Source organism: Bactrocera oleae, chromosome 4 (genome assembly GCF_042242935.1).
Source record: "Bactrocera oleae isolate idBacOlea1 chromosome 4, idBacOlea1, whole genome shotgun sequence".
NCBI classification, from domain to species: domain Eukaryota; kingdom Metazoa; phylum Arthropoda; class Insecta; order Diptera; family Tephritidae; genus Bactrocera; species Bactrocera oleae.
The window spans coordinates 60,462,242-60,486,757 of NC_091538.1; the positions used below are offsets into that span (position 1 = coordinate 60,462,242).

The following is a 24,516-nucleotide window of genomic DNA, read 5'->3' on the forward strand; positions in this document are numbered from 1 at the left end:
CTCAGAAAATCATCCTTGCTGAGAAAGATGTCCAATAATCTCAGCGCAACTGCGGCATCTTGAGATGGCAATAATTTGCTGTAGATTTTAGTGCGTCGAAATTATTTACCCAAATTACCTATATATATTACTTGAGAATACTATTAAAAATACCATTTTGAGCAAGAGTTAACTACAAGTATAAAGGCTAGATAAACGTAATTTTTTTTCGAACAGATTGTGGCAGGTATTACACAACCTCGACATCAGACAATCAATATTTTGAAATCGCATTATTAATGGACTTCCAGTCAAGGCTTAACTAATGAAATTTTAGTAGGAAACTGATACATGGACAACACTGTATAAAAGATTTGTTTTTGGTAATGGTGCCAGAATACTATAATACTACCTCCACAAATTTTCTCTTGATGATTTTCGAATGTGAGGTATTGCATTCATCATTGGACTCAAGTTATATTTGGGAGCACCTAAGTTGTTAGAAATTTCTAGGTTATAGGTTAAAGCTAATGCAACAGTAAGGAAAAAAGTAGATAATGTTCAACTAACCAATACTATGGCAAGCAGTGCTTCAAAGAAGCTTTCGCAAATACTTTTTTTAACGAGAAATGCCAACACCTAAAATCTTATGTAATATTTAGAAAAATCCAAGCAGAAACAAATCAAACTAAAAATTGGCTGCTAATATTACTTTATGCTCTTGGCTAAATTGCAACACATTTCACACGGCGACGTACCGGCAGACACGCAAACTGATATCGCAGACCGCAAACATTCCCAGCAGCAAAAATGCATATGCACGCACACTCTACACATGCACACACATGCAAATACAAATGCAACAAATAGATACTTCTTATACAAAAGTGCAAGTCGTAGACATGTTTGAGCTATTCGAGAGCTTCTACTGCGGCTGCAGCTTTAGCGGCCGCTTTGATTGTATATATCTATACATATACATATATGTGTGTGTTGCTGCGCCTCTGTCTATGGCGCTTTTGGCGCTGCACATGTGTGTCACGGTCGTTCCAATGGGCAATTGCTATGCATTTGCAAGCGCCTTTTTCCACTATTTCTTCTATTTGAGTTATTATTATTGTTGTTACAGTTTTTGTTGCCGTTGCAAGTGCTCGCTAGATAACTTATTATTAAAAGTACTCACATATAGTCATATACGAGTATAGTATATATATATGTGTGTGGCTGTACTAAAAGCAATAAAGGAAAAACACCTGAAGCGGTAGCCAGCAATGCTTCGAGCGAGAACGTCAACGTCAAGGAAAAAAAGCAACAATAGCAAATCAAAAGTAGTGACAGGCTGCAACTGTAACAGCAACAAAAATCATAACAACAAAAGTTAACTGCGACTCTCTGCGTTTGGCCGTTGATGTCTGCAATTACTCGCGCTGCAGCAGCATATCGTTCTATTTGTTGTGTTTGGTTTTGTTGTTGTTGTTGTTAGCACAGCACTCTAAGTAGATTTTCCCATTTGTTACGGTTTTTAAGTTACATTTATTTGTTTATTTACGAGTATTTGTTAGGTTTCAATTTAATTTGAGTATTTTTCCTACAATAATGCTTCTATTACCAAATGCACAAATACACCGAAACATATCTAACCCATTCGTACAAATGACAACAAATCGCAATCGCATGAAATGACAGTCAATATGGAATGGAAATATAATATTAAAACAAATGCATTTTTCACGGTGTTAAATTATCGATAATAATTACCCTGCAACATGCAACATGCAACCCATTTTCGGCAGCAACTTTGTTGCAAAAAATCATTTCGGTTTTAGTGTGGCTATCAAGTGATTGCATAATTGAAATTATTCGTGCGTGAACACTTTTAAAAGCAAATTTTTGAAACGCAATTAATCATTCTAAATTAATTTAAATTATTATCTTTTGATTTACAAAGAAATTGATAATTATTTATTTTTTCTTATAATTTTAAAAAATATTTATAATAAAAAAATTTTATTTTCTTATTAAATCTTTAATAGCTTTACAGAATATATATATTTATATGTTGTAATTCTATTTAATTATTATTTTTATACCCTGAACAGGGTTATATTAAGTTTGTCACAAAGTTTGTAACACCCAAAAGGAAACGTCGTAGACCCTATAAAATATAAACATAAATGATCAGCATGATGAGCTGAGTTGATTTAACCCTGACCGTTATACTTATATATATACTTCACCGGTTCCTCAGTTTTTAGATTCGATCTGAAATTTTTCATACGACGTTACAAGATATCTTCACGAAAATGTTAGTTAAAATATTTATCTATGTTCTTAATTATTCTCCTAAAAAAGGAATGCAAATGGAATCCCTTTTACTAAACTATCTCTTTGAAAACTAACTCTTTAAAAACATCTTAACCGCGTCACAGGATTATTTTAATAATAAATTGTTGTTTTTCATTCAACAAGCTTTGAGAGTACCGAACCGAACAAATCGACCAAGAGAGCAGAGCTCAAATATAGCGAGAACATAACAGAAAAGAGTTGAATCGATGACTGATAGACTAATTAGACCAAAAGAAAATATCAAAATTTTTCACGAAAATTCAAAACTTTATTGAATTTTTAGTTATTTTATTATTTAGTTCATATATAATTTTAATAAAAGTATATTTAATATGCATAAAACACCCCTTACATCAAATGTAACATCGTTTGAATAGGTAGTTAGAAAATCCTAATGTTGGTAGGTCATGTGGATTACGCTTTCAACTGGAATTCCCACACTTTGATAAAGCCATGTGCCAGAAAATATTGCATTGTTTTCAAGCACCAAATATGTCTAAAATACTGTTAAATTTTACCATATTTTTTTATTCAATCCAAATTGTATTGTACATGCGATCCAGCCGATCGAGTTAAGCCCGTTTTTATCTCTGCTTGTATGACATTTTGTACTTCACATTTTATAGTATTTTCGGTACAAAAAGTACGCCAATGGTACTTGTAGATACTTTATATTCACTTATTTATAAATTTTAACGTGTTTTAACGGTAAAATTTTTTATTAATGTTAGTTTCTTACCATTGCCAATATATAATTGAAATATATAAGTCCAAATGGGACCATAAATACGATTTCATGTAATAATTTGCCTTTTGGTAGCTTCCCCTATTCGATTTTTAGTAAATCATAACCTTCACTCAATCTTTTTTTTAGTAAAAGTTGGAAGATATCTAAACTTTAATTATTCATCTAGTATACGGTTTCTAACCTGAAAAATTTTACGGTCTAAGGTATCCACGCATCTCACAAGATATGTTTCATCATGAGCATACACTGTTTATTGCGTACCACGCCGCCAGTTAAGGTTTTAATTTTCGCTTGGTCTGCATTCGCCTGATCCTTCCATCTGAGTTAGGAACGTCATTTTACGGTACCACACGCCCACACGTAGATAACCAAAACTCCTTCGGAGAATTTTCTCTCGAACGTTCCTAAAGACTACTCATTGTTGTTAATGTGTTTAGCTGTTGACGGACTTATACAGCGTTACTTTCGTTTTGCAAAAGTTGGATCTACTTTTGAATTGCCTGCTGAGTCCATGATAACACCTATTGGCAAGAGTTGTTTTCTGATTGATTTCGAAGCTAATGCCGTTTTTAGTATTTATGCTGTATCCTATGAAGATCGACGAAATCTTACACTATCTCGAGGAGTTATCGTTGAGATCTTTTATTTGAAGGCAGTTGGTTCATTCGGTTTGTTCTCGTTCACCACCAGACCCAACTGCTTCAGAATTCTGTTGCGCCCCTTGTTGCGACCGACTATGTCGATATCGTCGGTATAGGCCAATAGCTGGTGACTCTTGAATAAGATAGTGCCAATACAGTTAAGGTCGATAGCGCGGATTATCTTCTCAAACATTTAATTAAAGAAATCGCTCGATAAGGGATCTGGTTGTCCGAAACCAAATAAGATGTCGAACGGCTCGGAGAAGTTCTTCCCTGTTCTTACGGAGCTGATGGTAGCGCTCTCAACATATGCTACAGGTTATTGCGACCTGTGGTCTTCTTCTATTCTTTCCTCTTAGGGAATGCAGTTTTCTCAAACAGGAACCTGAGAGATAAATTAGAAATGTGATATATAAGGCCTCGTTTCAAGCGCTGAAGTAGAAAATAAAATGATGATCGAAATCAAGTTTCCGCTTTCGAATAACTCTCTATATTATAACTGATTATTTCATTTGACTATTTATATTAACATCATAAAGCCAGTGACGTCTAGTCTATAAATAAACATTTTTATTATTTTTGTATGTGGACCCTTAACCTGTGCTACTTAACGATTTATTACGTCATCACGTATCACGTATTTCCCCACCGTGCGAATTCAGTAAAATTGTTCACTAATCCGGCCACAGAAGCTGCTGTTTCCTTGACTTTTAAAATTCAAAAGACCATGTACATATGTAGCTTAAGTATTACCTTTTATGCTTAACTATCGAAAGCGCTCACAAAAAAGCGCCGGCTGTTCGCCAAAGACAGTACAGAAATCTAGTCAATAGAAACACTGCAGCGCTGCGAATGTGAAAGGAAATTGGGTCAAATAGCAATAAAACATTTCAAGTAACAATAATTTGCTAATTTCCTTACGAAAACAAACGTTTCTACTAAATTAGTAATTATAGGGTTCCCCTACGAAATGTCTTGACTGGTTGAAGACGATGTCATTATTATGCATATTATTATATAAATATGTATGTGTATGCGCTTGGTAGCAAACCACGTGATTAAGCGCTTAATCTGCGATATATCTGTATTTGGCGAAGAAGTGTGCCGCAATCTCAAAGAATTTAATAACTTTTACTCATCTGTATAATAGTTTGTTCGTATTGTTGTTATGCAGATAAAGTGTGGGTTTTTACATTCGTCTACGCAAATCACCGGTGGTACCAACTGGTGCCGGTTTGGCTGTAAAGTTCAACATTTCTCTATTCATTATTAATTCATTTGTTTCGATATATGTATTTCTGTATGTATGTATGTATATATTTATTTATGTACATATGTAAAATACACTGATTCGCCGAAAACTATTAAGAAATGAAGCGTTCAGTGATTTGCGGGAAAAAGTTCTTCCGCGCTTATTCAATTCATATCTGATCGTGTAACTGTGAAGACGAGAGCGAAATACGTGAGGAGACCGCAAATACTTGTCGAGCGTGAAAATCTCAGTAAAATCTCGTAAACTCATTTGATAAGAACAAGTGCTTGTAATAGACGTATTATCGTAAATCGAATTTGAAATTAATTTGTGCCGACGCGTCTGATATTTTATTGTATATTTAAATACGTATGTACATATGTATATATATACACAAAATACATTGTATATACATACTATGTATGTTTGGCGTGCGTGATTTTGAGTTAATGCACTTTTAGTTAAGAAACTAATAAAAAATTAAAAGATTAACTAGTATAATTAATTATAAACGAAGTGAGAATTTCTTTGGAATTTTATGAAAATCATTTTCAGGTGAATATTCGTGAATACATATATGCATGTGTGCATGTTTGTGTGTGTTTTTATTGTAACAAAAAAAATTTACTGCAGAGCTGGAAATTTCATACGATTTTTTCAACTCATTAGATACACATATTATTCCAATGTTCAGAGACCTAAAGGAAAAACCAGTGTATCCTAATATGATGTTTGATTATTTGAATACGGCAAACATTACTGAATGTAAATTAATTCCTAACATACTCGTAGAATATTATTTTGAGTATATTTAAGGCAGAAAAAGTTCCAAAAAGATCAACAGTGTTGGAATGGGTACTAGGTGTATATAAATACTGTACTCATACTTTGTATAAAATTTGTTTAATAGGTTAGCTATTGAATTCTAAAAAATAGTGATGATTTGTATTATGAAATCTTAAGTATTAAAAAGACCAACACAAATCCGTATAAGTGGATGATTTCACGAATATAACCGCGTATCAATAATACCCCAATTTTCGATGCAGAATTGTCATGTATATTCGGATATAATTATATATGAATGGTTTCTGATCCAATGCAAGGCTTTTATTTTTAATCCAAGTTCACCAAAAATAAATATAAGTATTAATATCAATGCCTAGATAACACTCGAACTCCCGTTTAATTGATAATTGGAACACCTGAAAATAATAGAGATAGATAGATGTTGGATCAAACATATATAAATGGCATAGAATTGATTTCCTTCCCATTTGAAGGCTGTGCTATTGACAACCCAACAAATTTTCAAAAAAAAAGTGAGTTGTTAGCCTGCAGCGGGGCATTTTTGGACATTGTCGAAATGTCTTCATTTTAAACTTAAAAGCCACTAAAATTACGCTTACAACACATTTTATTCATCGCGGAGCCGTCAACAGAGATATAGACATTCTCATATGTGGCTCTTAAGCAGTCCTCAATAATCTCGTAATAATTCAAATGCTTTAAACCCTTAAAAATTTCGTAAGTATATAATATTTGGCTGCACCTGAACATAGGAAGACTGTCTAATTAAATTATTATTGAATTTTGTTAACCACTGTAAGCTCCATGAATCATACCGCGTAACCTTTTTTGCTCTTTTTTGCTCTTTCTTCTATTTTTCCATGTTCCCATAACTATTAAAAAATGTATTTATTGCACGAGTTTGAATCTTATACTAGTTATTAGGCACAGAATTCCCCAAAATATTTTCATATATGCGAAGTACCGCTGACACATGAGCCTCACGGATACAAAGTTATTAATAGCTTTCTGAAAAAAATGTTTGATTCACTTGTAAAAATGAATATGAATTCTAAAGGAAATTTTTAAAGTAGAATTTTTGGTTTTCCCAAGGTTTTTCTGCGAATTTTCAACTTTTGTGGAAATGATTCACTGTTTAGTAAGCAAACACACTGTCATACTTATCACCAAAATCAGTAGCACACTTTTTAGCGTGACTCACCTGATTAATTTTATTATTTTAATATGAGGAACACAAAATGCTCGAAGAAATAAAAATTTCTGCTGATAAGTTAAATAAAAATTTCATTATGTATTTTTTACCGTTTCGTAATAATTTTTTTAGAAAAAATAAATAAGCGTGTACCATAAGTAGGTTTTCGGTTCTTTACAATAGAAAATTGCTAATATCAGAAAAACGTATAACATCAAAAGATGTGTCTTGGACCAGGAAAGACTTACATATGGAAATGGGCAAAAATCAATACCAAAAAAATGTAATCATTAAAGATTGGATTAAGGATTAAATTTTTCTTCAGGGCTATAAATTTACGATTTTATTTTTTTTTGTAATTCTGTAGGTATTAATTTCCATAATTTAATATCCATTTAGCTAATTACATTTGGCACACTTAATTTTTTGCAAACACGCAAATTATATTTCAATTATTCAAATTTCAGCGTTGTCTGAAAAGAGGCGCGTGCCGACAATGCTCCAAGCTAAAATATACTCGCACACTTACAGACACTTGGCTGACAGAACGCTTCCTCTGTTGACAGCAAAAGTGTTCGAAATATCACTGCCTAGCTACACCAAACAACAATCGCTGAGCATATTCTTCTACCTCTTCTTCTTAATTTTGTTCTTCTTCTCGATTTTCTGATTCTAGTGCCCCAACAGATCACCATTATATCTGCATATATTAGCGTTTTTTTTGTTTATCTTTTATTATTTTCCTTGTAAATTTGTGTTTATCTTTCTATTTTTCGCCACATCATTAATCAAAGCAATCAGCAGAACAGTCAGGCGAGCAAATCAGTGAATGACCTATCAAGTAGGTAGCCCTGGCGTGTATGTTGACTTACTTGCTCACAACATTTTGCCGCCCGAAGGTGCCTCCCACTTTGTCTCGCATTGTCTTTCATATCAAATGAAGCAAATTTTGTAAGGCAATTCAATACTGTCAGTGTCGTGGAGACAATTGAAACTCACCAACATTTGCCTGGTGACAATAATTTGGTAATATTAACATTTAAATGAATCTTAAAGTGAGGTGAATGAATGCACACACTGTGGCTTGGCATAAGGATGTTCTGCCTGGAAATTTCTTTTTGATTTGAAATTAGTGGAAAGATTTATATAAACTTAAAAACATATATAAAATTTCTCAACGTATAAATGCTCGCAACATAAATAGGTACATATGAAATGAAATTAAAAAATCTATACATATTCAAAAAGGTAATAAAGCTGTAATTCTACAAAAAATTTACGAAAAAAGTAGAAATTAAAATTTAAAACACAAATTGTAAATAAATTATGTTATGTTAATATTGTAAATAGTTAAAAATATAAATTATTTTCCTTGTTCAAAGTGCTACTTCTTTATTTAGAGTGTTCATAATATCTCTTCACAGATATTTACACTAATTAGATATTTAATATTCCAATATATTTTCCGAATGCCTGAAACAAGTTATCGGCTGACTCTTCTATTTTGATATATGATATCTATCATTTGCGATATATATAACTGCGAAATTCCAAAAGAAAATCTACAAAAGAGTTATTTGAAAAAAAGTATTAAAATAAGAAACTTAATTACGCATAGAACATAGTCTCCGCTAGAGTCTCCACTATTCAAATTCCACTTAATTAATGTTTAACAATCCCTAACCAATTAAAGAATTTACACGTATATTAAATTTCTGAATTTTGCAATAAAAAAAACTCTACAAAAACATTCAAGCTATGAAATTCGCTGAAACAGTAATTCTGTAAATTTTTTAAATTATATTGAGAAAAAATATAATTAATTGCTTTTAGTCAAAATTATGTGCGGTAATTTGAAAATTGAAAATCTCTCCAAAGAATAATTTTATTCTAGAAATTATTGAATCCTTAGCGGGTAATAAATACATACGTTACATAGAACTCAAAAGTTTTATGGGCTAAGGCAGTCAAAATTTTAATGGCTTTCTGATCTTGTCTCCTCTATTAAAGGTTTGCAAAAGTCTCCAAAACGACTAGCAACGACGCCGGAAAAAATTTAATTAACTTTATGTTATATGTATATTATTCATAATATAGCATAATTAGGCACGAAATGGAGTAAAAAGGAATTCTCTAAGAAATTCTACAAACTTTTTTTTTTAAATCGTTTGACTAAACATAACATTTCTGGCATGATTGTAAATGGTAGAACCTTAATTTGCCAAAAAAAAAATTTTATTTCATAAAATACGAATAAATTGATATATATGATTTTTTCAGCAAATACTCAGTTATTGCTTCATTTATTTTTTAACAGCGAAGAACAACTCTTGCAACACTGCCATCGATTTTGTGTAACCGTAAAGGGCTCTTCCTCTTCTTCTGCCATTTTAACTTCATTTTTCTATAATTTTGTTTTTGTGCACGTATATTTCTTCCCAAGCATATATATAACTACTAACATCTTCACAATTTTTTGCCGCTTGTGCGCTTCTTCGCAATTTCGTGCAACTTATGTATGTTGCAGACTCTTACCAACCAAGTATTGTTATTGCTTTTTGTTGTTGTTTTTGTTTTCATTCGAAGAATGCCAGCGCGCAACACTGACGTTCGTATAGCACTCGTTTGAAGCATTTGATGGTCGGTTCGACTGCAATGATGCGGTAATTTCCGTTTACAGTAGCAACAGCAACTGCAACAACGAAAACAACAACAACAATTGTTCGTAGCTAAACCACGGCAAACAACAGTCAAGCTACCACAGCGCAGTTGTACATAATTACAGTAGCGCTTGTGATGGCAGCCAGCACTATAACAACAACAATAATAAACAATAACACATCATACAGCAGCATAACAATCATTGCGCGCAACCTCGACACAGCTTTTGATTGTTGCCACTTTTTGCTGTCGCTTTTGCCTGCCACATCAATTGTTTTACTCTATGTTTTTCCAATGTTTTTGGTTTTTTGTTTGGTTTTGTTGTTGTTGTTGGCGCATTTTAGCTTCGGCTTTTGTGTTGCCGCAATAGTTGAGACCTTTTTCACGTTTCGTTTCACTTCTTTGTTTAGTCAAGAGTTGCATTGCTGCACACGCCTTTTAGCATTTTGCTTAGTGCATGTCATTGTTGTTGTCGTTGTTGTTATTGTTGCTGCTTAGCTTTTCGTTTTGCCTATTGCTACAGCATTGTTTTTCACGTTGCAAAGCATTGGCTTTTTTTTGTTGCTCTTTGCTACTCTAACAGTGTTTATTTGCTTAATTTTGTTAAAGTTTTGTCGTCAATTTCATAAATTTTATGTTTTATTTAAGCACATTGCTTGCATTGACAATTTTTTTCCACTGCGTTACAATTTCCTTAAATTACCAAACATTAATCATTACTTTTTTTTTGTTTGTTTTATGTTGTTGTTGTTTTTCTGCTGTGCAATGAAAATGAGTTGCAAATTATATGCGTCATTGCAGTTGTTTTGATTTAATTGAGTGCGCACAATGATATTTTGTAAGAAGTTTTTTGCTTTTTTATTGTATACTGTTGTGTCATTGGAATACCACGTTGCAGTCATAAAGTATTGCCATTTGGTTTCGACAATTCCAGCATTAAAACATCCAATTAACCAATATCAGACACTCTAAAAGATATTATTTCTTATACAACACCGTTATATTCCATAACTTGTTTGCATTTTGAAGGTAATTCCTTTAATCAATTTCATATTACCACTCTCGTCCCGATGGGCAAAAAACTGGAACACTCGACTCGGCTAGTAAAATTATTCGCCATAGTAATCACTCTATTTTACGTCCAAACTATAATGTGAACAACCAAAAACATCCCAACCAAGCTCCAAGAGCTCCTGCCGAGCCACTACCGACGTGTGTGGCCTGGCGTTGTCCTGATGGAACACAATTCATCTTCTATTGGCCACAGCTGACCACTTCTGGATGATTCCTTTTTTCGGACTGACCAATTGTAGACAATGAAGGTGCCAATTAAGTGTTTGAACATAGTAAATAATTCCAATCCTACTGCCTGTAAATCTCACCAAATGCAGAGCAAAGCATTGCACACCGTCATTCTGACTTGCTTTCCCTCTGCGTCGGCTCATCGCGATTCGTCCACGACCGTTTTTGCTTGACCGTTGTTGTAAGCAACCCAATTTTCATCTCCCATAACCATCTGCTTCAGGAATGGTTCCGATTTTGTTCCGATTCGGTAGCGATTCGCAGTTGTAAATTTGGTCCATGAGGTGATTTGCATTCCTTCATGTGGTACCCATTCATCGAGCCTTTTTTTATATCCAGTCGTATTGGGCAATCGAAACAGTGCTTACATGATGGTCGGACTCGACTATATCCATTATTTTATCGATATTTTCGAAAACTGGCTTTTCAGAGCCTGGTGCATTTTTCACGTCAAAATTACCGGTACGGAATCGAGGAAACTAAAATTTCGTATGATTGGATCTTACAGTATCAGAACCATAAACACTATTCACACTTTCAGCCACCTACCTTACTTTTTCGCCCTTATCGAAGACGAACTGTAAAATATGACGTATTTTCTCTTTGCTGGTCTTCATTTTTGACGCGTGCTCTAACAATATTAAGACAAGCAATCAAATAACTGCCGGAAATATTTTTTTATATGAAATCTTATCTTTCTAACGCCATCTATTGGAAAAATAATGACCCATCTATTACAAATTACCAGACCTAGATCTAGACCATCTTAAAAACAACAGTTCTATGGTATTTACCATACGTAAAGAGATTAAAAATTCCATGAAGACTAAGATCAATTTCTATGAAAACAAGAAAAACCTTAACTTCGCTTGCACCGAAACTATAAAACTCTTTACAAATGTAAAAGATTCCATACAAAAATTTGATTTTGATCAGTCAGTTTGTATGGCAACTATAAGCTATAGTGTCCCGATATCGACGGTTCTGACAAATTAGCAACTTCTTTGGGAGAAACAGACGTGTGCGAAATTTAAGATCGTTATCTCAAAAACTGAGGGACTAGTCCGCGTGTATACAGACAGACGGACGGACAGATATGGCTAAATCGACTCAGCTTGTCATGCTGATCGTCGATATAAAGATTTTGTAAAGTCCTTAACGTTTCATTCTCGGTGTTACAGATTTTGTGGCAAACTGTATATGCCCTGTTCAGGGTATAAAAATGTAAAAAAACGCACTCACATTCTTTTCTACCTACAAAAGTTCTGCAAATCCGCTTGAGAGATGGAAAATTCACAGCATTACTCAAATTATTTCAAAAAATAGCCAAGCACAAACAGCTAAACCGCTACCAGCAAATTTCCCAGGATCTGACGTAAAATTGATTGCATAATCAAGTAATTTACTTTGCCATACAAGTTTGCTGTTTCATTGAAAAGCAATTGTGTTTATATCTTAGGTATAATTCATTCTTGAACCGGACATTGGGCTCGCCACATGTATACTATATCCCCTATATGTGTATGTATGTATGTATGTAGGTAAAAAATGCCCGTTTGAGCCTGAAAAGTTGTGCACTTCATAACAACCAGTTTGCATTTGCTTGTTTCTTTTGTTGTTTTTTCATCTTTTTTTTGTCATTTGTTTGGCTTAATTTTTTTCTAATCAACACCAGCTCAACGCAGCTTAGAGCTGTGAATGCTTTGCAACAATTACTGTTATGTTAATGCTAGAAAGTGCAATTAAAATGCTAATAACATGCAAAAAATGTCAACAACTGACTCCGGCAGCCATAAAAGGTGGCAATCAAATTTAAACTTAGTCTAATAAAATCATAAAAAATTTCAATTAATAAAACTTTGTAGCTCTGTTTAAGTATATGGAAGCATTTTGTGTTTTTTGTTGTTCCTAATTAGTTGTAATTAAAATATATTTATTTATAATGAATAATTAAAAAATGCAAGGAATGTTATTAATGTAATTTTTTAGGAGGTAAAGAGGAACTAAAACAAGAAAAAATAATTTGCAGAAAGTATTAAAAGTTACCACTTCTGCTACGAATCCTTCTACAATTTTTCCAAAAATTATTATTATTAAATAATATATAACAACTCTTAGTAGAAATATATATTAATATAGGTAGTTTTAAAGTACAATATACTTGTATTTGTATAATAAAACGGCAAAAACGGGATCAGCATATCAAAAAATGTGATTTTCAGTAAAAACCTTAAGAATTTTCAAAAAAAATTTAAGAAAATGTCTGCGTTGGCAATATTAAGATTGTTTATGTTTGGTTTCGTCATTTATTGTGATATTTTTAGCAACTACACACTAGTTGCGACGAAAATCGTCCGTATTGTGTTTTAACGGCGATAACACGCGGCGAAAATTCGTCCGACGTCTTCGCCGAGTACGACGAATATTCGTCGAAGTCCGTATTGTTTGAAGCTATAAAGCTTGAATTCAAAAAATATTTTAGCAAGTACTCTCCTTTATCTCAGTCTACACACTCGCGGCTACCATAACAAAGACTGTTGAGTGCGGTACTCTCGTCCAGAGAGTGCTAGGTACAAATCGGAATGATGGCGAAGTAAAATTGAGACAAAAAATATTAAGAGTCTGAGAGCATTTTTCTAATACGGAAAAATGTTCATCAAATCTTTATTACAAAAGTGGATAGAGGGTCTGGACCATACAGAGATATGAGTATCGTTACATTAATTTATCTTAGATAATTTTAAGAAAATTACTCGCATCGAAATTTTGGAGGTCAATATTAAATATATGACTTATTTGTATAAACACTTTGCATATTTGATATCTTTAAGCATTTTGCAATTTTGTTTTCAATTTGCTGATTTTTGAAAATATTATATTTTAAATACTGAATCTCACACTAAGCGGCTTGTTTTTTTTCTCTTAAATTAAAAGAATTTAATTTACTCGAACAAATTCTAATAATTTTTCGTTTTTCAATTGTTTTCTAGCATGTGACAATCCTGAACGATTATATTAATCATTTTATACAATATATTTAAAAAAATATATACAGTTAATGCAATTAATTTTCCATAAGTACTGCTAATAACACCGAGTCTTTGTATTATACATTTATTAATGAAAGCCAATAAATTTCAAAATTAGAAGTAAAAGCACTTAAAAAACAGATAAAACTCTTTGCATGCCATATTTAAACACAATCCTACAACCCAAAGTCAAAACACAGTCTTGTATGTGGAATAGAGACAAAAAAACTAGAGTAAAGATATTAAAAACGCAACAACAATATATTCTGCATGCAAATAACAGAGCCAAATAGCAAAAGCGAACGCATAAATTACAAAATCCCAGCGTCTATGGGAAGTTAACCATATCCGTTTTACTGGCATTGCACACGCTCGCTGAAAAGTTAAAAGCGCAAAAAATTCAATTAAACATAATAAATAGCACAGGCGTGAGATGATGTTAGTGTACATACATACATACAAACTATATGTTTTTTTTTTTGTTTTATGTATACGCCATAGGTAGGTGTGTATGTACGTGCGCATGCGCTTACTCATTTCACTAGCCGCTGCTGGCAATTGTGCACATTCTGGGCTTACAATCCATTTCGGGCGAAACCAGTTCAGAAGCGCTTGCTGAAATCCGAACAAAAACTGACTCAACGGCAGGCGGACGTTTTGCACGCCGAACGGGATTTTGTAGCCAACAGCATTAGCGGTTTGGAGCACGCTAATGCTGCAATAAAAACGCACACACGCTAAGCCGCTTGGCCACAAACGTAAGGTGCCAACGCGCAGCTGGCCAATTAAGTGAAATTATTAACGTAGTAAATGAAATGAATGAAAGGCATTAGCGAAAAAAAGCATGCTTTTCAATGATAACAAAGCGAAAATTTGGCAAATATATATATTATTTACTTACTTTATGTATAAAAATGTTCATTAACGAGCTGCCACCACGCGCGTCACGCTACTAAGTAAAAATTTAAGAAAATATAATATATTTGCGAAATATTTTCTAATTTCCATATATTTCTCTTTCAAATATTTAATTGCAGTTAAACGCGCAACCCAAACTGTTTGCCAATAGCTGTAGCAACAACAAAAACATTAATAAAATTTCCACCAACTCTGTGTTCAAGACGCCCGCACGCCGCAGTCACTGCCAACGCGCAACTAAAGCAGGCGCCGCCGCCACAATCATAGCCAGAGCCGCCGTGTCACATAGCAGCTGAGGGTACGCCCCCGCGCACCGAAACGCCTAACAACAACAACAACACTGCCATCGCCACCAGCGCCACCGTCACTACCAACAAAATGCCCATTTGCAACAAGCCCGCGCAGGCGACAAAAAACGTCGCCGAATTCGATGACTATGCCTCAGAGGCTGCCAAAATGAAGCGCACACGCGAGCAAGCCTACTTCAACTCATACAATTTCGACGCAATCCAACCTTACGACAAGGACATCGAAGCCATGGAGGAGAAGATTGTCCATAAGGTGGGCGGTGTTGCGGCTGCTGCTGTTGCAACGCACTCAAACGCAATCACTGCCACAAAAGTGCCGTCCGTTGTTGGTGGCAGCAATAGTCAGAATCAACAATTGCAACAACAACAATTACAAAAACCACACAATACGCTTAAAACGACTTATCGCGGCACCTCGTCCCTCGCCTCGTCGACACCGAGCACATGCAGCAGTTTTCAAAACAGCAGCAGTAGCGGCCGCAGCAGCGGTTGCGGCAGTCAGCACAGCTTACGCAGCAGTGTTGCTGACGATGTGGATGATGTTGATGCTGTGGGCTATATGCGTCGCCCGCAACATTCCAGCGAACTGACCTACACGTATATGCAACGCTTCGGTGTGCGTTTGGTGCGTTCGCGCAATGCGTCACCATCGCCGGAGGTGGAATGCACCAGCGTAGAGGGTGGCAGTGGAGGAAGTGCCATCGCGCCAGCCGAAGAACTAGCGCCGGTGCATGCGAAGAAGGGTAGCGCAACTGAGGTGTCGGAGAATGGGAGTTTTCTGCTGCCACGCGCCATGCTGAAGTACCAAAGGTAGGTCATTGCTACCAATTTGATTTTTATTTTAATTTATTTTTTTTTTTATATTAATTCATACGGTACGGTTGTTTTAAATAAATATGGCATATAACGGGTTGTTTTTCGATACAAATTGATTTCTCAAACACCGTACGTTGAACGGGTTTTACGCTGACTTTTACAGTGGGTTTGTTGAAACTGATTTTCGGTAAAAAAATGGATTAATTCAAGTAGATTATGCTTATGGAAGGTGTGTTACAAAACGTTCTTTAATTTCGACTAAAATATTGTTCAAGATATTTTTAACAATTGTGAAAACGTTTGTGCCTTAAAAATATGTACTCTATTTTCTGAGGTCATATTGAAGCTTCTAAACACATTTGTTGCAATTACCCAAAGATAGGTGGCTAAGTTTCTAAATTTTGTCAGTCAGAAGTTCAGTTGTATTCATCTTTATTATACCCTAACAGGATATACTATATTTGCCACGAAGTTTCTAACAGCCAAAAGGAAACTTCGGAGACCCCTACAAAGTATATACATACTTATAGTTATACATATATAGGTAAGTGATCAGCGTGACGAGCTGTCCGTCTGTATATGTGCGAACTTGTCCCACAGTTTTTAAGATATCGATCTTAAATTTTGCATTCGTCCGTTTCCTCCGATATCGGACCACTATAGCATATAACTGTCATATAAAATGATCAATAAAAATGCAGTTTCCCTATGGAAAACGTTTTTATTTGATGAGATATTTTATTAATATACTTGTATACTTGGATTATTGCCCGCGGCAACGCTACAGTGTGCAAATATATTGTTCAGATCGGACCACTTTACCATATAGCTGCCATATAAACTGACCGAACAAATTCAAGTTATTGTTTGGAAATTTTTTTATCTGTGAAGGGTATTATAGCATCGGTGCAATCGAAGAAATAACGCTGAAAGCCTTCAACTGCTACAGACTTTTTTTTGCATATTTTTGTTGCACCAGTAACCCACTATTTATTTTTCCTCTCAAAATGTTCGGTTACAATAATCACAATTTTAAAAATAAACACGAAGAAATATTTTATAAAAACAAACACATAGAGGGAAGCAGATCATAAAGCCAGAATTTTGGATATCTCTCTTGAACGTTGTCACTGTACGCCTAGCCTTAGTGAATATTATAGGAATTAAAAGGTCGACTACAGAGATTTTGAGTATATTTCGATAATATTAAAAAATTTTGTTCATTAAAAAATTTTGTTTATTAAAAAATTTTGTTTATTAAATTTATACCGTTTCGAGAGCACCGGAGCTCAAATGTTCTTTTGAGGGAACAAAATATCGTCAAAATTTCAATACTTTTGTTATAAAAGCTGATATGACAAGTGCTTTTTGGATTTTATTTCGATAACAATACGTTTAATTGAACTCTCTCCCCACTCTCTCACAGAGATGCCCTTCAATGTTTTAATTTTAGTATAGAATATAATATATTGAAATTAAATATTATTATATTTTGAATTTATTTAAATGGTGGGAGGGTGTGTCAGAATCACGTAGATATTTTGGCATTATTTTTGCCATATTTATAACAAAAAAATTAAGGAACAAATTCCAGAAACATATTTATTTATTTGAAAAAAAAAATTTTTCGTGGACTAAACTTTTCTTTGCAATTCTCCTCTTATTTACGAAATATTTGTTACGTAAGTAAAACGCGCTAAAGCCACCAATATGTTTTTACGCATGTAATTATCTAGATAATTAATTTTCTCTTCTAAAGAGAAAAAGTGCAGAAAACTTGCTATTATTCAAATTGTATGCACATATGGGTCTGGTAAGTACAAATATGTATGCCTTATTTAAGCAATAAATTTGCTAAAAATGTTTGTATTAAAAACGTGCTTGAATATAAATTATAATAAATTTATACATGGTATCTCCACCAGCAACTTGTAACTTCATGCCACATTTGAATTATTCTCAACACTCAGCACTCTCCAGCGAGATCGTAGAGTGAATTATTTAATAATTATTATGCTTAATGCCAAAAGTGGCAAGAAATCATAAAATGATTGCATGGCAAGTCAAAAGTGTTAACTCAATTTGCATTAATCCGCTTAAGTGCAGCCCGAAACGAAGCGAACTTTTAAAGCGGCTCAACGCCGAATACGGCACAACTCTCAAGCTCCATAGACCCACAACATGGCAGCGCGATAGTGCTCGCAGACTATCTGATACATTTGTATGTATGTATGTACAAGTTTGCAGTAGCAACAGCTGCTCCTTTTCGTACACAACGGTAACCTTCTGAAAAACACTTGCAGGCCGACAAGCTGGTGCCGCGTACGAGTGGGTACACGCGAGTACACCAAAGCAATTGGGAACTGAATTGAATTTTTATGAAGTGCGCTTTATTTGGCATGCAAAAAATACTCACACAAACACATACATGTGTATATGTATGTACGTATATTACAATTCTTTCTCTTCTGCTCACTTGCTTCTGTTTTATCACAGTTTTTTTTTTTTATTTGCCCTGTGGATATTTGGCAACAAAAAGCTTAAATTAAAATATGGCTAACAACAAGCAAGTAAATAACACAACTAAATGTAATTTTGAACTTAAGCAACAACAATAACAATGAGTGTATAGCAACAATTTTGTGTGCGAAATATAAATTTTGGTCTGACGAAAACATAAAGAAAAGACAATGAAGTGAATGAAGTGAAATAATTCTTACTCATAATCATAAACAAGTCAATCGTGAGGACGCACACGCAGCAGTGCAATACAGTAGCGTGTAGTGGCGATGACGTTTGATGACAGTGGGGCATTTCGTGTTTGTTTTACATTATTTAAATATTAAATATATTCATATTTTATTATTTTGTTGCCAACGATAAAGTTAAAGTTAAACTTAAACTTCCGCTTCAACTTCAACTTAAACTTAAACTTAACTTTAACTTTAACTTTAACTTTAACTTTAACTTTAACTTTAACTTTAACTTTAACTTTAACTTTAACTTTAACTTTAACTTTAACTTTAACTTTAACTTAAACTTAAACTTAAACTTAAACCTAAACTTTTACTTAACCTTAAACTTAAACCTAAACTTATTCTTAAACTTAAACTTCTACTTAAACATAAACTTAAACTTAAACTTAGACTTAAAATTATAAATAAAAGAAAATTTAAGTTAATATTAAAATTAAAATGATAAAAATTGAAATTAAATATAAAATATAAAATTTAAATTTAAAATTAAAACTAATATTAAAATTAAAATTAATACTAAAAGTTAATATTAAAAGAAAATTGATTGATAAGGGTAAAGAGAAAGTTTTAGAGGCTTTCTACACAAACAGGACATACTTCCTTAGCAACACTGCTCTTTTTTATACAGTAAGAATATAAGAGGTATAGCAAATATAGTTCAGAAAAGAAAGGCACTTGGAAAGTCAACATTATATATTTTCACACTTAACACAGCCACAAATTCACTTACACACATACATAAGTACACACATAAATTACAACAACAATAACATGCAACTGGTAATTAAATTTTCGATTTATACTCCTCACCCAGGACATATTTAAAGTATGCTGTATTGAGTTGCTCCAAAATTATGAAAATCAAAATAGTTTGTGGCACAACACGTAAAACATACGGAGTATAACCACGCCATAACGCCAGAAAGCCTTCTTTCCTCGTAATCTTTACCAGCACATCTAATATACCCCGGTACTCCGGTTTGGCATCGATCATTTTCATATTCTGTATGCGCGTCTTGGCGATATCCACAGGCAATGATGCGGTCGCCGTCAACAGACCCGAACCAATGCTCGCCACTAAATGCAAATTAAAGCCATCACCCATTCCAAACTGTGACTTTGCGAAATGTCGAAATTGTGTGTAAGACGCCAGTTGTGCAACGCTCACGACAATGGCACGACCCACAGTTGGTACGGCGCCACGCCAAAGCGCCCGAACACCCTCCTCTTTGCCAATACGTGAGAGCGCGTTAAAAACACTCGTGTAATTTCGACGATCGGCTGGCGGCAGACGGGCATCGGTCATCATACGCACTAAGCCCACATCGGCCGGTGTGCCAACATAGGCACCGACCGCGCCAGCGAAGGCCGCCATCATAACGGTTGCATTTACTGTTGGCGCTATTTTATACAACTCGCGATAATAGTCCGTTAGACTTGTGTATACCCCGATGCGTGTGGTGGAGTACATCGACTGCCGTAGTACCGAGGCGCTGAGTCCTTTATATAAGCCAGCTATGCCATCATTTTTAACCGCCATTTTCATCACTCCAATGGCGCTGGACGATTTGGCGCTCCCGCTAGAAGCAACTTGCATGCGTGTTTTTACCAAATCCATTGGATGCATCACGCAAGCCGCAGCCACTGCTGCCGTCCCACCGAATACGTATTTTAGTGGTGTGGGTATTGTGGCTACACTCTTTTTCTCAGCATCTTGTTTCTGTTCTGACATTTCCGGCGGCTATACAATGTCACTTCGTAACTTCCTTGGTATGTTTGAAAACTTCAAAATACAAAAATATTTACTTATTGAACGGGTTTTTGACTTTTTGTCTTGAAAGGTATTCAAAAACGTTTCTTAATATTTTCATTTTGATTTTTAATTGACAATTCTTTGCGATCAAACAGTTTTGAAAATTTTTAAACATTTTTCTTTCGTTAAACATTAATCGTATATTGTGTCTGGTACTAAATTCTCCAAATATTTGCAAGTTTTTAGTACTAAATTTTTTTAGTACAAATTAATATATTTTTATCCTAACATTTTCGTTCTTCATTTCACTGTTTGCATGTCTTTAAAGACGTGCTGTGTAGGCGTTGTCGTTGACGGCACATCAAGTATTGAGTATTCTTTATTACGTAATATGCAACGGAGGTTAGTGACTTATTTGGCAAAGTGTTTAGTTCGAGTGTAGTCATATTTTACATAAGCATTTACTGAAGTAATTTTCATTAACTTTTTAAGTACTATAAGATTCCACTCAAAAATAAGCGAAAGTCTTTAAGTTTTACCAATTTTTGAGATACGAAAAGTTTAATAATTCCTTAAATAAAAGCGATAACCAAATATTTTTTCAAAACGATCCCCAGTTAGTTCAACATACCAAGTATTTGAATAATAGTTTTAAAATTTCAAAACAAATTGTTCCCGAAGCCTCTTGTTTCAATCCGAAAATGTTTCCACTTTTTCCACATTTTTGAAATAAGTTAGCCTAGATAACACCTTTCTAAAACTATTTCTGGATCTCTAATTTTTGTGGAACCAATAATTTAAAAAATTTCATAACATACAAATGTTCTATGAAAGAGTAAAACCATTGTGCGAACATATTATATTTAAAAAAAAATTGTCTAGCAACTTTTCGGAGTATGTTTAGGTTAAATAAATTATTTTGGATAAAGTTACCATCCATCAGAAAATGTTAGACTCAACAAAATATTAGAAAATGAATCCGAGCATAATATTTTAAAATAAAAAAAAAGAATTTGAGAAAATATTTTTGAAAGCTTTAAATTGTGATATTTTAAAAAGAGTTGCCACCGAAACGATACAAATTGATTACAGTATTACCAAATGAGTACCCACACATAGAGTTTAAGAAATGTTTGAGGATTCGAAACGTCTTTTTTTATACCTTGAACATTGTATATATATGAAGTTCGCCACTAAGTAAGTAACACACAGATGGAAACCTCAAAGACCGTATTCGGTATGTATAGAAATGTCTGTCTGTCCGTCTATATACAACCAAACTAGTCCCTCAGTTTTTGGGATACCTATCTGAAATTTTGCACACGACCTTTTTTCTTTAAGAAGCTGCTTATTTGTCGGAACTGATATCGGACCAGTATAGCATATAGTAGCTACCATACAAACTGACCGATCAAAATCATGTTCTTGTGTTAAAATTTTTTTTACTTTATTATTTTATTTTTAGCTCAGGTGTAGCTGAAATCAGTTTTTTATTTTGTTTTAAAAATATTTTGCAATAGAGTTACATCACGTCGATAACCAAGCAAAATATTATTAAATGGGTTTCAAACGTAAGGAGCTAACGAAAGGCCTCGGGTATGTATTTCTGAAGCCTTCAATTCAAAATATTTTTTAATAGAGTTGCCAACCCACTTAAAAAAAATAAAGCTGGAAACACACTTGCCCTAACTTGTCTGCTAGGACCTTATTTCGGCATGACCTATACCAATTAACAACAACAGCAAGCACCATTTCACTTAAAGCTTTAATACACGACTTAAATAAAATAAAATATAAAATTTTAAAATGCACAATTTTGTATGCAAGCCGTTACCACTCAACCAATATGGTAAACTTTGCCAAAAATTGTCCTCATTTCCGAAAGATATTCAAATACTCGCACAAAACAAAAAAAAACCAACAGGAATTGGAAATCATAAATTTTGCGACAACAAATTGTGGCGGACAACCTCAAAAGCGGCAATTGAAGATCATTACCAAATCGACATGAATGAACTGTCAAATGAAAACGAAATGAATTCCATGTCATTATTCGCAATAGTAACAACAACAATAATAATACCATAACAGTAAAGACAGCAACAGCAGCAACTATGTGAACAAAGCAGCAATAAATAAATACTTGACAATAAATAAATCTCACAGTGTATACATGTGTATGTGTGTGTACATATATACATATATTAATATGTATTTCTATGCGCTTATATATTATATGTATATATGTGTGTGTCTACACGCATTTTGTGCGCAATGCGATAAGGATTGATGCTGCTAACAACTTTGGTGGGTCTTTTGGTGGATCTTCCCATGTCAACCTATACACTTTGCTATTCACATACACACACACATGCATTTGTATGAAGCACTGCAGCATTGTGACGCTGCCAATTGCTGTCGAATGCCAATTGTCAATTGTTGTCACAATTGTTGAGACTTCCAAGCTGTTGCGCGCTGTTATTTTGTATATTTTTGCATGCACTGTTGGAGTTGTTGTTGCTACTATTGTCGCATGTCAACGGATGTGCGCAACATAAAAAAGAGGATACTTGAACCGCTTGGCGTCGTTTGTTGTCATTGCTTCTTTCGATTTTTTTCGTTGTTTTGTTGTTGCTTCTACTTGTAATTACCTAGTGAAAATGCAAGGCACGAACAGTGTCAATACCACGAGTAATAGCAGCAGCAACAACAACAGACACAGTAACAGCAATATTCACGGCATTATGGTTGGTGATAAAATAAATCCAAAAACAAAAAGAAAAACGTTTAAAGCAACCAATAAATATACAAAATCTATGCACAAATAAGTACTCGTTAATATGTGCACTTACACACACACACATACGCATATTTACATACGTGTACCTTGAGGTTTCTTTTGTACTATTATATACATATGTATGTATGTATGTATATGCTGCAGCTAAAATGGCTAGTGGACAATTAGCATAAAAACACACATTGCGTTCTGACGGCACTAAAACAATAAAACTTAAATAAACAACAACAACAACAAGCGGTTATGAAGTAGGTTGGAACAGGTGATGTGGAACGTTTTAATTTGCAGACTGCAGCTGGAGGAAATCGAAAGATGAAAATTTAAAACTAAATAAATTAGACATACAACTATTATTATTTAAGTAAAATGTGTGAAAATAACCGATTTAGTTTTATTACATATTTTTTTTTTAAAGTTCCAACAACGTGATGTCGATTTTTCGAGAATCGCATTTTGAAGTCCCGAAATACTCGTAAATTGTTTGCTTGTTTCAATTTTACGTAGTGTTCTAAATATCCCACATAGAGCATCGGGATCCCGAAATTTCGGGATTCGAATTTTGTAGTCCCGAAACTTAAGTGTACTTTAATTTTTTACTTTTTGCATTACGCAAAGTATTTTATAATTTAGTGTTTAAAAAAAATAAATGGATCGGGTTTATATTTGAAATATTTTTTACGCCACACTAATTACTGAGTGGTCAATTTCAGCTATAGTATTGCTTCTTATTTTAAATTTTGTAAATATAAATTGTTTTATTTTTTGACAGCATATAATTGAGAAAGAAAAAATCTTGGACGAGGCTGCATGAACTCCGAAAGTTCGGGATTCATAATTATCTTTTAATTTGAAAATTTGTATATATTTTGTATTCCGAAAAATTACTTGGGTTTTTATTTCATACTATATGCTCGTATTTCTTATATGTATTGAACAAATCCATAATAGGCATTATATATATACATTTTCTAATTACCTCACCAATTAAAAAAAATATAAATAAATACATATATGCCATCTAATCAAATTTGACCCGGACTGACAAAAAAAATATTCACATATTTTATTATAAATATTTATTATTATAATAAGCGATACACCCATTTATTTATCAAATATTCTATGCACTTGTTATATGGCACGGATAGAATGACGCTCGGTGTCTTTAGCGAATTTTGATTTTTTCAATTTCGACTCATTTCATA

General features: G+C 33.8%; 2 protein-coding genes across 3 annotated transcripts in view; one reads left to right on the forward strand and one right to left on the reverse strand.

Annotated features, from left to right (window-relative positions):
* Positions 1-24,516, forward strand: part of LOC106623039 (uncharacterized) — a 155,143-nt gene that overhangs the window by 76,336 nt on the left and 54,291 nt on the right. For both annotated transcript variants that reach the window (XM_070108421.1, XM_070108422.1), the window contains one exon: positions 14,998-15,996. In XM_070108421.1, coding sequence (XP_069964522.1) covers positions 15,257-15,996 — 740 coding nt within the window. In that variant the 5' untranslated portion in view covers positions 14,998-15,256. The remainder of the gene's footprint in view (positions 1-14,997; positions 15,997-24,516) is intronic.
* LOC118680013 (mitochondrial 2-oxoglutarate/malate carrier protein) lies at positions 19,434-20,605 on the reverse strand. The gene has a single exon (XM_036357941.2). The coding sequence runs from the start codon at positions 20,488-20,490 to the stop codon at positions 19,543-19,545; it is 948 nt and encodes a 315-aa protein (XP_036213834.2). The 5' UTR covers positions 20,491-20,605; the 3' UTR covers positions 19,434-19,542.

Coding starts and splice junctions, on each gene's coding strand:
- LOC118680013 (XM_036357941.2), bottom strand. CDS start 20,490: ATGTCAGAACAGAAACAAGATGCTGAGAAAAAGAGTGTAGCCACAATA.